The sequence below is a fragment of the Schistocerca americana genome, chromosome X, assembly GCF_021461395.2.
Source record: "Schistocerca americana isolate TAMUIC-IGC-003095 chromosome X, iqSchAmer2.1, whole genome shotgun sequence".
In the NCBI taxonomy this organism is placed as follows: domain Eukaryota; kingdom Metazoa; phylum Arthropoda; class Insecta; order Orthoptera; family Acrididae; genus Schistocerca; species Schistocerca americana.
This window is the reverse complement of record NC_060130.1, coordinates 850,784,254-850,798,669: the sequence shown is the minus strand read 5'-3', so window position 1 is coordinate 850,798,669 and position 14,416 is coordinate 850,784,254. Positions and strand designations below refer to the sequence as shown.

General features: G+C 38.7%; 1 protein-coding gene across 4 annotated transcripts in view; it reads right to left on the bottom strand.

Moving 5' to 3' along the window:
• LOC124555302 (exocyst complex component 1) overlaps positions 1-14,416 on the bottom strand; it is a 277,770-nt gene that overhangs the window by 101,016 nt on the left and 162,338 nt on the right. For all 4 annotated transcript variants that reach the window (XR_006968531.1, XM_047129176.1, XM_047129177.1 and 1 more), the window contains one exon: positions 6,092-6,334. Coding sequence is in view for 3 of the 4 variants with exons in the window: in XM_047129176.1 (XP_046985132.1) it covers positions 6,092-6,334 (243 nt within the window). In the remaining variant the exon portion in view is untranslated. The remainder of the gene's footprint in view (positions 1-6,091; positions 6,335-14,416) is intronic.

The window sequence follows — 14,416 nt, the reverse complement described above, 5'->3', positions numbered from 1 at the left end:
AGAACTTCCTAGAACTTCTTCAAAGATAAGACCCAAGAAAAAAAAACCTACTGGGCACTCTGATCAACAACACACTAATGAAAGTCGGAAAACTAAAATATCTGACACCCTCAATAAACATAACATACTTATATTAGCACTTCAAGAAACAAGGTATCTAGATGAAAATTTAATTGAGTCGGGTGGATACAGAATTTACAAAGGAAAACCAGTCATTACAAATTCCAGTAATATGAATATGAAGGGACAGTATTTATGTTCAAACAGCAACTTACTGAATCAATAACTAACTTTAGCTCACCATCAGAATGAATTTCATTTCTGACTTAAGTCAGGCAATACATGTTATACCATTATAAAAGCACATTCACCTGTAAATCAACATAGTAGAATGAACAGTGAACATGTGGATTTAAATCATTTGTTGGAGACTACTCAGCACATGAAAGAACAAACAGAAAGGGGGAAAGGCTCATTGATTTTTGTAAACAATTTAACCTAAAATTAATGACAACATTTTTCAGGAAAACTTGCAAAAAAGAACAAAATATGGGTATCACCTAATCCAAATCAAGGTGATTATCAAATAGACCATGTGGCAATAACTACTCATAACCAGAAAGAAATCTTGGATGCCACAGTGAGGATGGCCCTAAACATAGACTCAGATCATTATCTAACAGAAATAAAGACCAAGTTTCAATCGAATAAAAAAAAAAAAAAATAATAATAATAAAAAAAATTTTTTTAAAAAAAAAAAAAAAAGGTTTCCAAGAGCAAACCGTAAATTCCTGACACAAAATCGGGATAAATTCTGTGATACATTGAACACGTGAAAAATGGGAGATTGGGAAAAAATTAAAGAAACAAAGAGAGGGTCAGTTAAAGAAATGGGATAACCATGAAGAATACCACGACCCAGATGGTGGAATGAGTTATGTGATGAAGCAATTGACAATCGACTAAAGGTATGGAAAAAATGGAACAGTAATAAGAAATGTGAATATTGGGAAGAGTTTAAAGATGAAAGGAAAAAAAAAAGCAAAAATCATCAGATCAGTAAAAAGAAAATATAACAAAGACAGACTAGAAAAAAATGGATATACACTTTAAAAGGAACAACATTAGGGACTCCTATAAGACTTACAAAGAAGTTTTAACAGGACTCCAGTCACTATGTTCGCATTTTAAAGATAAAAATGGAAACATGGTTTTAAGCAATAAAGAGAACTGCCAACTTTTAGCTGAATATTTTGAAAATCTATTAAATTGTGAAGAGCCTATTGACAGATTTTAGTTTAAAAAACCACAACATGAAAATCCACCATTGGAGCCACCTACAATGGAAGAAGTAGAAAAGATTATCAAGTTGCTGAAGAATAACAAGGCACCAGGAGAGGATGGGATAATAGCAGAAATGTGCAAAGTACGGGGCTTATCCACATGGCAGAAAATTCACAATGTAACTAAATACATTTGGACAAAATGAATCTTACCTAGTTGCTGGAAAAAAAAAGCACTGATCCAGCCTGTCCACAAAAAAGGAGATAAAACAAACACTGACAATTAGAGGGGCATCTCCTTGTTACCAGTAACATAATTGTCTAAAGCAATGTGCAGAAGAGATTCTTAATTTAAAAATGACTTTGAGAGTGAGAACTATACAAAATAAAAACACAGTAGTGACTTTCATAGACTTCAAGATGGCCTACGACTCAGTTGACATACAAACACTATTTCAGATATTTCATGAATCAGGGATAGATGAAAATACCAGAAGACTTGTTGAACAAATGCTCATGGATACAACATCAAGGATTCAGTTTCACGACAAAATTTCTGAACTATTCAAAATAAAAACAGGACTTCAACAAGGAGATATACTGTCACAGATTCTCTTTAACCTGGTTTTAGATAAAATAGTAAAAACACTGGGAAAATACATTAGAAAACAGACACACAAAAGGTATAAACATGGGTCGAGGAAAAAACAAATCTGAAGTAACATGTGTAGCCTTTGCAGGTGATATAGCACCGACAACTGAAAACTGAACAGACACAAATGTTATGCTTGATCTATTACACAAGATTGCTAAAAAGCCTGGGCTACAAATATCTTATGAAAAAACTGAGTGTATAGAACACAAACACAATAGAGAAAAATTTATGAAAACAAAGTATAGAAAAATTAAAAGATTCGATAAATTTAAATTCCACGGTGAATGGATCCAAGCCAACATGCTGTATAACACAACAAAAAGGAAAGAATAAAGAAGCTAGAATTTGCATACAAATTAAGACAAAACTACTACAATAAGAAATCAGTATCCATCTAAGCAAAGATTAGACATTATAATTCAGTTATTAGGGGACAAATATCATGTGGATCAGAGTGCCTAACATGGAATAAGAAAGGCAAACTAAGGGAACTAGAAAAAAAAGAGAAAAATATTACGAAAAATTCTAGGTCCTGAGAAAAACAATGAAAATATATGGATTAAAAGGAGACATGAAGATTTATATAGAAATACAGAAAAAAAATTACAGCTACAATGAGGAAGAGATGGCTAAAATTGTATGGACATTTAAAAAGAATGGAAGAAACATGGGTTACAAAGCAAATTTTTAATTATGTTAATAAACTGAAGAAAACTGTAGGAAGTATAGAAGCATTGAAGAAAGATGTATACAAAATAGGCATTACAGAAGAAATAATACATGACAGGAATCGCTTAAGGCTACTGATAGAAAGTGCAAGCTACAAAGAAGATAAGCCAAAACCTTGACCAAGGAGAGAGAGTGGACAAGTGATCAGAGATGAGTGTGTGGAGAGAAAATGAAGAAGTACTGGGAAAAAAGTAAGAAAAAGAAACACCATATGTCTTAAATTGTATGCGGTCCATAGTAAGCCAAATTCATAAATAAAAAAAATAGAAAATCACACAAGGAAGCCGGCATATAGTTCAAAACATATGAAAGAATATTTCCTTTGCACCACTGAACCAAATGTCACAATGTCAAAATTTCATGAGGTTGCTTGAGGATGGCAAGCTTAACTCACTTCTTTAGCATCCCTGCAACCCTATCAAGTCCTTTACCACATGCTGTAGCAAAAAATGCCATTCTGATGTAGCGTTAAAATCTTTCTGATGATAGGACAGTTTCATTAAAGTCCTTCTGTTTTTGTATTGTGCAGCACTTCCATCCGTGGGCTTACGAGTTGGAAAGTGACATTTTAAGAAATTGATCAAATTGTGCTGGAAAGAATACATAAACACAGTATCATGTTGAAGGCAGTAAGATATTTCAACATATGACACATGGTATATTTTGTTAGTATTTGTGTCTTATAAGTAAGCTACAAATGGGTGAGTTGTAAGCTGTGAATTATTCCAGTGAAATCCCTATACTTCATCCTGAATAGTGAAGGAGAAATTCTCTGCAAAATCACAAACAATGGGATATTCATTTACTTTGAGTTGTTCTTTACTGATTTTAAAGATATGTGACTGCTGCTGGATGATGAGTGTGGTAGGAACTTTTGTAAACTTGATGCAAACACTTCAATGAAATTGTCTATTGATTTTGTTACAGTCTGTAAAACTACACTGCCTGTTGTTAGCCCACACTTACATGTAATTTTGTCAGTGCAGTTCATTCCAAACAGTTCAGGAAGATAATCAGTCTTGTCAAACTTGGACAATAAGGACATTCACCTAAGAAATATGATGGAAGTGGAGGAGTGCATGTAACAAATGCTACACAGTGCTTTTATGATAGTAATGTGTGTTCTTCACACTGTTAGATTTCAATTTACGTCCTTCAATCAGAAAAGTACGGCAAGGTTCCCAGTGGCACAGGCAAGAACACAGTGCTTTGGCCACAGCTCACAAAATTTTCAGAATCCAATATTTACACCTGGGTATGTATTTTTGAGAGTCATACAGTTCCTTAAGATTGTATAACACTAGCAGCTTATGCTTATGTACACTAATTCCATTTTCTTTTACAGACATGGCTTTTTGTCCTGGCATCACATGGCTCATGTTATCATCACAGTAAAAATCACATACATGTTGAATGGTTTCTTTCACACAGTGTCTTTGTATTTAGTGTCACTAATATACTGTGTTCTGCAACTAATTGCTTTGCTCCAGAATGAGATTTTCACTCTGCAGCGGAGTGTGCGCTGATATGAAACTTCCTGGCAGATTAAAACTGTGTGCCCGACCGCGACTCGAACTCGGGACCTTTGCCTTTCGCGGGCAAGTGCTCCACCATCTGAGCTACCGAAGCACGACTCACGCCCGGTCTCACAGCCTTACTTCTGCCTTTGGAAGGTAGGAGACAAGATACTGGCAGAAGTAAGGCTGTGAGACCGGGCGTGAGTCGTGCTTCGGTAGCTCAGATGGTGGAGCACTTGCCCGCGAAAGGCAAAGGTCCCGAGTTCGAGTCTCGGTCGTGCACACAGTTTTAATCTGCCAGGAAGTTTCAATTGCTTTGCTCTTTGTACCATGTAAGCTGAAGCAGAAAATTATACTTCAGCTCTTTGGAAGTACTTTCAAAATTTGTATTTTGACACACATACAGTCTGTATTGTGAAACTTATCTTCCAACTGGGTTATGATTTCCCTTCCTCCATTTTTTCACACTCTTCTTTTCCCAGTTGTGCCACTGAGCCAACCTTTCTCAGTTTTTGCTTTGGTTACATTTTCTCATGCTGATGCCTTTTTTTCTTCACAGGAGATTTACCTAAATACCGAAGCCTAGTATTTATACATTCCAGTGCCAGATCTGATGCTATTTCATTTTTACTTAACATCTTGTCTGGAGGTACCCAGCACAGATGAGGCAACACCTGTAGGGGTTGATAGGTTCTGTGATATTTGCTTTCTATTTCTACCCAGTAATACATTAAGACACTTGTTTTTATAACCCAGTCAGGAACATTCCTCAAAATCTTCTATACCCTTGCATGTTTTCATACTTTACATGGACTGCAACAATTCAGTTTTAACTTGAAATCTATTTTTTTTACAAACTACTATTAAATACAACTTCATAGCACATGTATACTGCAGTTGGAGTAAAAAAGCCACACCCATGAAACAAGCTAATGATGATTGGTAGAAATAAAAGTCTCTCCGATTGTCTCTTCACTGCAAGAAACGCTCACCAATTTTCCAGAATGATAATGACTGCTATTGTGAAAAAAAAAAAGGATACATAGCTGTTACCTCATTTTGTTAGTGTAGTGATGCACAGAAAATAAATTTTTCAGATTAATGCCCTTGGTGTACCATCTTCATATTTACCATGTTTATAGTACAATACTGGAGTCATACAATATATTTTTTTTTACAAAAAATTGAAGGTGGTGTGTTTGAAGATATTCAAAGGTTAATGGCAATGACCTTGAACATGTAAATTCTTAGAAATCCACCACATTGCATATCAGTGTAAAGCCCCACTAATTAGATTTTTCAGACACGAGTTTCATTGCTGTATCAGGATTAGAACCAGAATTATAGTCATTTATGTTGAGACAGATGCATATTAATTTCACAAAATTTCTGAACTTCGCAGACCTGTAACTTTCTTCATGAACATCATGTACCTCTGCAAAGGGGTAGTTTTCAATCTCTTATCTCGATCATTTAAATGCACCAAATTTGAAAGAAACCTGAATGGATCGTGTTGAGTGCTGCATTGAACTGATGCAGAATGGTCCCCGTATGCAATATGAACCTTTGATACAATGCCTCCTGAAACACCAAACATTTCAGTTCTCATGTTTACAGAAGTACCCACCATACAATCACCTACAAGTTGCCCATATTTGAATTACTTAACTCAGACATAATGCACTCACAACTACACAAAACACAGTTCTGACCACAAGTGATAATTGATGTTGCACACGAGCGGTTCGTGTTCTCATACAACAGCACAGCCAGCAGACTTAGCTAGTATCTGAATTTTAGTTCAACCATGCATTTCCTGTGGTATTTTCATATTTTTGTCCAACCCCTGTAGGTAACTTAATAACATAATGAAAATATCAAGAGACCGACATACAACAAAGTCATACCAGGTGTATAAAAAGATTGTTGAAATGTCTTGACAATGTCTGTGAGAATTTTGCTTTCCATTTTTCAAACCTCTTCCTCTGTTCTTGAACAGAAGCGAGGCGGACAAGGGCCGGATGAATTTCTGCATTCATTGCTGCCAGCAGAGCCTTGCCTGCTGCTATTGCATTCTGCAGGCCCTGAGGACTTGTTAAGTCAGCATCCACCAAAGATGACTGGTGCTTATGAGGCAGATCAAGTTGAGTCTGAAACATATTTACTATATCAGGATAGAAACATACAAAGTCTGAGATTAGATAGTAAAAAATTATTAAATCTAGAAAATCAATAATTGCTCTCACACACAACATCAAACATATAAAGACAGTATCTTAAAATCGCATATTGCCACCAACAGATCAAATACTCTCCCTTCTGAATCTTTAGGTACATATTTAAGATATGTCTCATGTCCTCAGACCCAAGAGGAATAATCATTTTACTATATTCAAATAAACTGCAACACTGTCAAATACATGAAAATTCTGCATTTATACACTATGTGATCAAAAGTATCTGGACACCTGGCTGAAAATGCCTTACAAGTTCGTGGCGCCCTCCATTGGTAATGCTGGAAGTCAATACAGTGTTGGCCCACCCTTAGCCTTGATGACAGCTTCCACTCTCACAGGCATACATTCAATCAGGTGCGGGAAGATTTCTTGGGGAATGACAGCCTATTCTTCACAGAGTGCTGCACTCAGGAGAGGTACTGATGTCGGTCTGTGAGGCCTGGCTCAAAGTTGGTGTTCCAAAACATCCTAAAGGTGTTCTATAGGATTCAGGTCAGGACTCTGTACAGGCCAGTCCATGTTATTGTCGTGTAACCACTCCGCCACAGACAGTGCATTATGAACAGGTGCTCGATTGTGTTGAAAGATGCAACCACCATCCCCGCATTGCTCTTCAACAGTGTGAAGGAAGAAGGTGCTTAAAACATCAATGTACGCCTGTGCTGTGATAGTGCCATGCAAAACAACAAGGGGTGCAAGCTCCCCCCAAGAAAAAACACGACCACACCATAACACCACCGCCTCAGAATTTTACTATTGGCACTACACACACTGGCAGATGACATTCATCAGGCATTCACCATACCCACACCATGCCACTGGATCGCCACATTGTGTACCGTGATTCATCACTCCACACAACATTTTTCCACTGTTAAATCGTCCAATGTTTACACTCCTTACACCAAGCGAGGCGTCATTTGGCATTCACCGGCATGATGTGTGCCTTATGAGCAGCTGCTTGACCATGAAATCCAAGTTTTCTCACCTCCCGCCTAACTTTCATAGTACTTGCAGTGGATCCTGATGCAGTTTGGAATTCCTGTGTGATGGCCTGGATAGATGTCTGCCTATTACACATTACAACCCTCTTCCACTGTCGGCGGTCTCTGTCTGTCAACAGACGAGGTCGGCCAGTATGCTTTTGTGCTGTATTTATCCCTTCACATTTCCATTTCACTATCACATCGGAAACAGTATACTTGATATGGAGTAACCGGCAGTAGGTGACAGCACAATGCACCTAATCTGAAAAACGTATGTTTTTGGGGGTGTCTGGACACTTTTGATCACATAGTGTAATTCAAATAGAGATCGAATGTAAGTGAAAAGCTGACGTTACATGGTCACATTAATGTGACCACCACTCGTGTTAAATGTGGAAGTTTATGGGAAGTTTCTCTGTAAAATATCTGGGAGTATGCGTGCGGAACGATTTGAAGTGGAATGATCATATAAAATTAATTGTTGGTAAGGCGGGTACCAGGTTGAGATTCATTGGGAGAGTCCTTAGAAAATGTAGTCCATCAACAAAGGAGGTGGCTTTCAAAACACTTGTTCGACCTATACTTGAGTGTTGCTCATCAGTGTGGGATCCATACCAGATCGGTTTGACGGAGGAGATAGAGAAGATCCAAAGAAGAGCGGCGCGTTTCGTCACAGGGTTATTTGGTAACCGTGATAGCGTTACGGAGATGTTTAACAAACTCAAATGGCAGACTCTGCAAGAGAGGCGCTCTGCATCGCGGTGTGGCTTGCTCGCCAGGTTTCGAGAGGGTGCATTTCTGGATGAGGTATCGAATATATTGCTTCCCCCAACTTATACCTCCCGAGGAGATCATGAATGTAAAATTAGAGAGATTTGAGTGCGCACGAAGGCTTTCAGACAGTCGTTCTTCTCGCGAACCATACGCGGCTGGAACAGGAAAGGGAGGTAATGACAGTGGCACATAAAGTTCCCTCCGCCACACACCGTTGGGTGGCTTGCGGAGTATAAATGTAGATGTAGATTAAACTGCTGATGTCATTGGTCCCTAGGCTTACACATTACTTAACCTAACTTAAACTAACTTATGCTAAGGGCAACACACACACACCCACGCCTGAGGGAGGACTCTGATCTCCAACGGGGGGAGCCGCGCGAACCGTGAGAAGGCGCCTTAGACAATGCAGCTACCACACGTGGCTCCTATGTTAAACATCAATATGCAATAACTACTCGCAGATGGCAGATGGCAAGACTAGCAGTGTAGGGTAGACAAAACATCTTGGGGGGAGGGGGGGGGGAGGGGGGGGGTGTTGTAAGAAATAGTGCAGTCGCTGTTGTAACGCAGGAACGAAATGATTTATCTGGTAACCAAAAGGGCATGATCATTGCCTTTCGGACTAAGGATGGAGGCATTTCCGAAATGGTTAAGTTTGTAAACTGTTCGCATGCTGCCATGGCTAAAGTATACTGTTGTTGTTGTTGTGGTCTTCAGTCCTGAGACTGGTTTGATGCAGCTCTCCATGCTACTCTATCCTGTGCAAGCTTTTTCATCTCCCAGTACCTACTGCAACCTACATCCTTCTGAATCTGCTTAGTGTATTCATCTCTTGGTCTCCCTCTACGATTTTTACCCTCCACGCTGCCCTCCAATACTAAATTGGTGATCCCTTGATGCCTCAGAACATGTCCTACCAACCGATCCCTTCTTCTGGTCAAGTTGTGCCACAAATTTTTCTTCTCCCCAATTCTATTCAATACTTCTTCATTAGTTATGTGATCTGCCCATCTAATCTTCAGCATTCTTCTGTAGCACCACATTTCGAAAGCTTCTATTCTCTTCTTGTCCAAACTATTTATCGTCCATGTTTCACTTCCATACATGGCTACACTCCATACGAATACTTTCAGAAATGACTTCCTGACACTTAAATCAATACTGGATGTTAACAAATTTCTCTTCTTCAGAAACGCTTTCCTTGCCATTGCCAGCCTACATTTTATATCCTCTCTACTTCGACCATCATCAGTTATTTTGCTCCCCAAATAGCAAAACTCCTTTACTACTTTACGTGCCTCATTTCCTAATCTAATTCCCTCAGCATCACCCGACTTAATTAGACTACATTCCATTATCTTTGTTTTGCTTTTGTTGATGTTCATCTTATATCCTCCTTTCAAGACACTGTCCATTCCATTCAACTGCTCTTCCAAGTCCTTTGCTGTCTCTGACAGAATTACAATGTCATCGGCGAACCTCAAAGTTTTTATTTCTTCTCCATGAATTTTAATACCTACTCCGAATTTTTCTTTTGTTTCCTTTACTGCTTGCTCAATATACAGATTGAACAACATTGGGGAGAGGCTACAACCCTGTCTTACTCCCTTCCCAACCACTGCTTCCCTTTCATGTCCCTCGACTCTTATAACTGCCATCTGATTTCTGTACAAATTGTAAATAGCCTTTCGCTCCCTGTATTTTACCCCTGCCACCTTTAGAATTTGAAAGAGAGTATTCCAGTCAACATTGTCAAAAGCTTTCTCTAAGTCTACAAATGCTAGAAACGTAGGTTTGCCTTTCCTTAATCTTTCTTCTAAGATAAGTCGTAAGGTCAGTATTGCCTCACGTGTTCCAGTGTTTCTACAGAATCCAAACTGATCTTCCCCGAGGTTGGCTTCTACTAGTTGTTCCATTCGTCTGTAAAGAATTCGTGTTAGTATTTTGCAGCTGTGACTTATTAAGCTGACAGTTTGGTAATTTTCACATCTGTCAACACCTGCTTTCTTTGGGATTGGAATTATTATATATATTCTTCTTGAAGTCTGAGGGTATTTCGCCTGTGTATGACAAAATGGTGCTCTCCAAAACCGGTACCGAGGCAACTGTAGTACACTACATGCCACAGATAACAGAGATGAACAACAGCTGTGGAGATGTGTACAAATGAATAGATGTGCAACTATTGAGGAACTAACTGCCAAGATTAACCAAGAGGCTACTAATAGTGGTCCTCAACGACCATTCAGCAAATGTTGCTGTGTAAGGGCCTCTGCAGCAGGCACCTGGTTCAGGGACCGTGCTGACTGCTGTTCATTAGCAATGAAGGTTGGTATTTGCATGCCAATACTGCAACTTGATGTCCACTGACAAGGGGAGGCCGCCAATTGTGAAATTCAGATTCAGATTCGATTCATACTGCGCATAATAAAAGCTCATGGCCAGAGGTGTAATGTGGCAAAGCACCAAGATGCACTTCTCAGCCGTTGTCGAGAAAATTGACAGTTAAAAGAAACTGTTGCGGTGAAATACTCTCTACAATTTATAATTTCCTACAGCGTCATTGCACAGCGGTAAGTGGTCGGGTTCGTAATCCAAAGGTCGCCGGATCGAATCTCGCACCATGCAACTTTTTTAGTATTTGTTTTTTGTAATTCAAATGTGTGTGTGTGTGTGTGTGTGTGTGTGTGTGTGTGTGTGTGTGTGTGTGTGTGTGTATATAAAAAAAATTACCGGCAATCAGTTGCAACAATTATATATATATATATATATATATCGTAGAGAGTATTTCACCGCAACGGTTTCTTTTAACTGTCGATTTTCTTGACAACGGCTGAGAAGTGCATCTTGGTGCTTTGCCACATTACACCTCTGGCCATGAGCTTTTATTATGCGCAGTATGAATCGAATCTGAATTTCACAGTTGGCGGCCTCCCCTTGTGAGTGGTAACAAGTGGTACTCTCTCCAACATATGGCTGTTGGCAAGTACTGCATGAAACGTCTGAATGCAAACACCCTACAATAATCATCAGAATGGTCCAGGACATAGGGCATTCCCTGGGTGATCTCGACATTCCAAAAGGCACAAAGGATCAAATTTTTATTTATACTTGGGGGCCAGGTTCAGCTCAATACACAGTTATTTTTTCCTCGGCACAGCAACATCTAACAACAAGACAATGCAACATTTCACACAGTTTGCAGTGTACGCATATGGTTCAAAGAGCACCAGGATGAGTTTACCATACTCCTCTGGCTACCAAAGGGCTGTTCGCACCATTGATCCTCAACAGAGAAACCTAGCACAGTTACCCATGGCACTGTAGTCGGCATGGCACCACATTCCTATTGGTATCTTCCATAACCTCAGTGACACTCTTCCTGCATGTCTCGCAGCAGTTCACTCTGCAAAAGGTGCTTATTCAGGCTTTTGACAGAGGGTCACAGTAATATGACCCAGACAGTGTGTAAGTACATTCATCACTGTATAGTCATTTTCTTTAATTCTTCTACAATTTACAGTTCAGATTTTTGAGTCAAGTTCAGAAAATATCTGTACATATACACACCACTTTTCTTTTATCTATACAGAAACTCCATTTCTTACAACAATAGTTTACAGGTGCAATTGTACCAAATACTTTGAGAGATAACATTTTCCTCATTAAAAAAAAATTAATTTTTGATCAAACAATGTGGAATTTGGTATATTATTTTCACGTATGTTCCCAAGTTACAGGATTTTACCTAGATATTTTTCATGCTTTTCTCAAGTTACCATCAAAAATGATATTGAGAAAGCAAGCTTCTTGCCTCATAACCCAAACAACATATTTTAAGACTTTTTCAAATGAGTATCTAAAGAAATTTAATGCTTTTATTGTTAAAAAGTTGTCAATGCCAATACCAATTTGTCAATCCACAAGGTAAAAAGCTCTATAAACTAATACTATATTCATTCAGTCAGTACAATGACATAACATATTCATTCAGTCAGTACAATGACATAACACACACACACACACACACACACACACACATGCACATGCACACACTGGTGTCTCATGATGCTGCATGCTGACATGGGCTAATAGTGAAGATGGATGGCATGAGCTGAAGAAAAATGGATGGAACATCAGGTGGGGACAGGGAGGAACACTTTAAGGTGTGAAACATGCAAAACTGGCATGCATTTGTATAAGGAGGTTGGGCACAATGTAAGGGGTACCTAGAGCAAACAGAGAAAAAAAAAAAAGATGTACAGAGAAATTGGAGACTCTGAAAGAGTTTACAGAAATAACAGAATGTTATAATAAGCAAGAGAGTGGAATGGCTAGTGAATGTGCTGAGAATGGAGGTAGACGGAGGATACAGTCTAGCAAAAATTGAGAACAGAGGTGTTACAAAAGCAAAGTTTTTGTGTGAGGATTGTTAGAATCTCCACAATTCACAAAAGCTGGTGCTGGAGAGAGGCAATCTTTATGGAAATTGTTGTGAAGCAGCCATTTATGTCAACCACATTATGCTGTTCTGCATGGGCATTTGACCCCATTAAGGTCAATGTCAGCTGATCCAGCCAGAAAATTAGGTTGCGGTCAAACTAACACAGAATGTCATATTGAAGTTCACTAAAGATGCTGCTGTTTTCACTGGTGTCCCTGCATCTGAAACTAGTTAAAGGTTTATAATAGCAGGTAGTGAGCACACATCTAGGACAGATTCTGACCCAAGTCATCCAAAGGATATGAGACGTGGGGCAGAGGCATAGTCAAGGATAAGATGTCAGTTTCGAAGGTGATTGAATAACAACTAGCAGAGCTGTGAACTAATTGTTCGGTTCCAGGAAAAATTAAATGGAGCTGAAGCCCTGACAGAGAATATAATTCAGTAAATCCAGCACGGGATGGTACTGAGTGAACACTGGGGTGCTCCACTTCATAGCTGTACAACTGGTGTATCAGAAGTTTTGGCACAGTGTGTATAAGTATGTACACATGGAGATAATACATATGAAATTGCTTCTGAAGAACATGGAGAGTGCAGTTTTGGTCTGCCAAAGCCTTGGAAAAAGCTTTGTTGCACAAAGAGGGACTTTTCATCACTGTGAATGCAGTTATCACAGAAGATCAGGCTATATGGAAGAAACTTTTTGGCATGGAATAAGTAGCAGCTACCAAAGTGAAGATATTGTGGTAACATGAAGGTATCATGTAAACAGATTCTTACAAAGATATCAATAAGGCAGTGATCAAGGTCCAAGAATGTGACTCCCAGAGCCAAGTACCATAAACCAATAAATAGGTGAGGAAGTATGAGGTTCTTGAGGAATAAAGATAAGGTGTCATCACCTCTACTCCTGATTACCAAAATGAATCAATGAATTTCAAGCAGTGAAGGATCAGGATGTAGCCTCAAGAAGGCCTCCTAGAAGGTTGGCACAAGCCAGTAGCTTTCAAGTGCCCATGGCAGTACCGTGAATTTGTTTAAAACAGGAAGTAAGACTAGTGTGTAATGTCCTATCAATGACAAGGAAATCAGATGTGTTCCCTTGAAAGGGACCATCGCCCAGCATTTACCTAAAGTGATTTGCAGAAACAACACAGAACTAGAAGCTGGATGGCCAGACAAGCAACTGAAGCCCAGTCTTTCCAAATTTATTTTTCTATTATTTATTTAGCTCATTAGTTAGTTATGCAGTCAGTTAATTATTTACACATTCTGTGGCTCATAATTGCAATAACTCATTAAGATATGGAACATGTCAGCAAGTTTACAAATATCAAATATTTTTCTCAGCGAAAATTTGGCTACATGCTGACCATTCATATTAACTGGATTCTTACTTTACCATAATACAGAATTTAATAAAGTTCCAGAAAGATGCACCGATATTATCTATTCAGAAATTCATCCAGGGAGCAAAATTATTTCAGGATCTTTTTAAAATTGTTTTCATCGTCACTTTGCTTCTTTAATTAAAGGAGGTGATCATATGTTTTCATGGTTGCATAACAGTTTAGTCTTAATCGTTGGTAATGGAGGTTACTTTGTTCCTTGTGTTATGTTTACAAATCGAGCAGACCTTCAGTTTCCATGAATGATATGTGCTTCCGGGCTGTAGTAGGGCTCTGTACAGAGAACACCAACGTCTCTGCACTTTTATCTTTTTGAATAAGGTTAAAAATCCTCAACTTTGTCTTTGTTATCCAACAAGTGGTGAAACATATGATA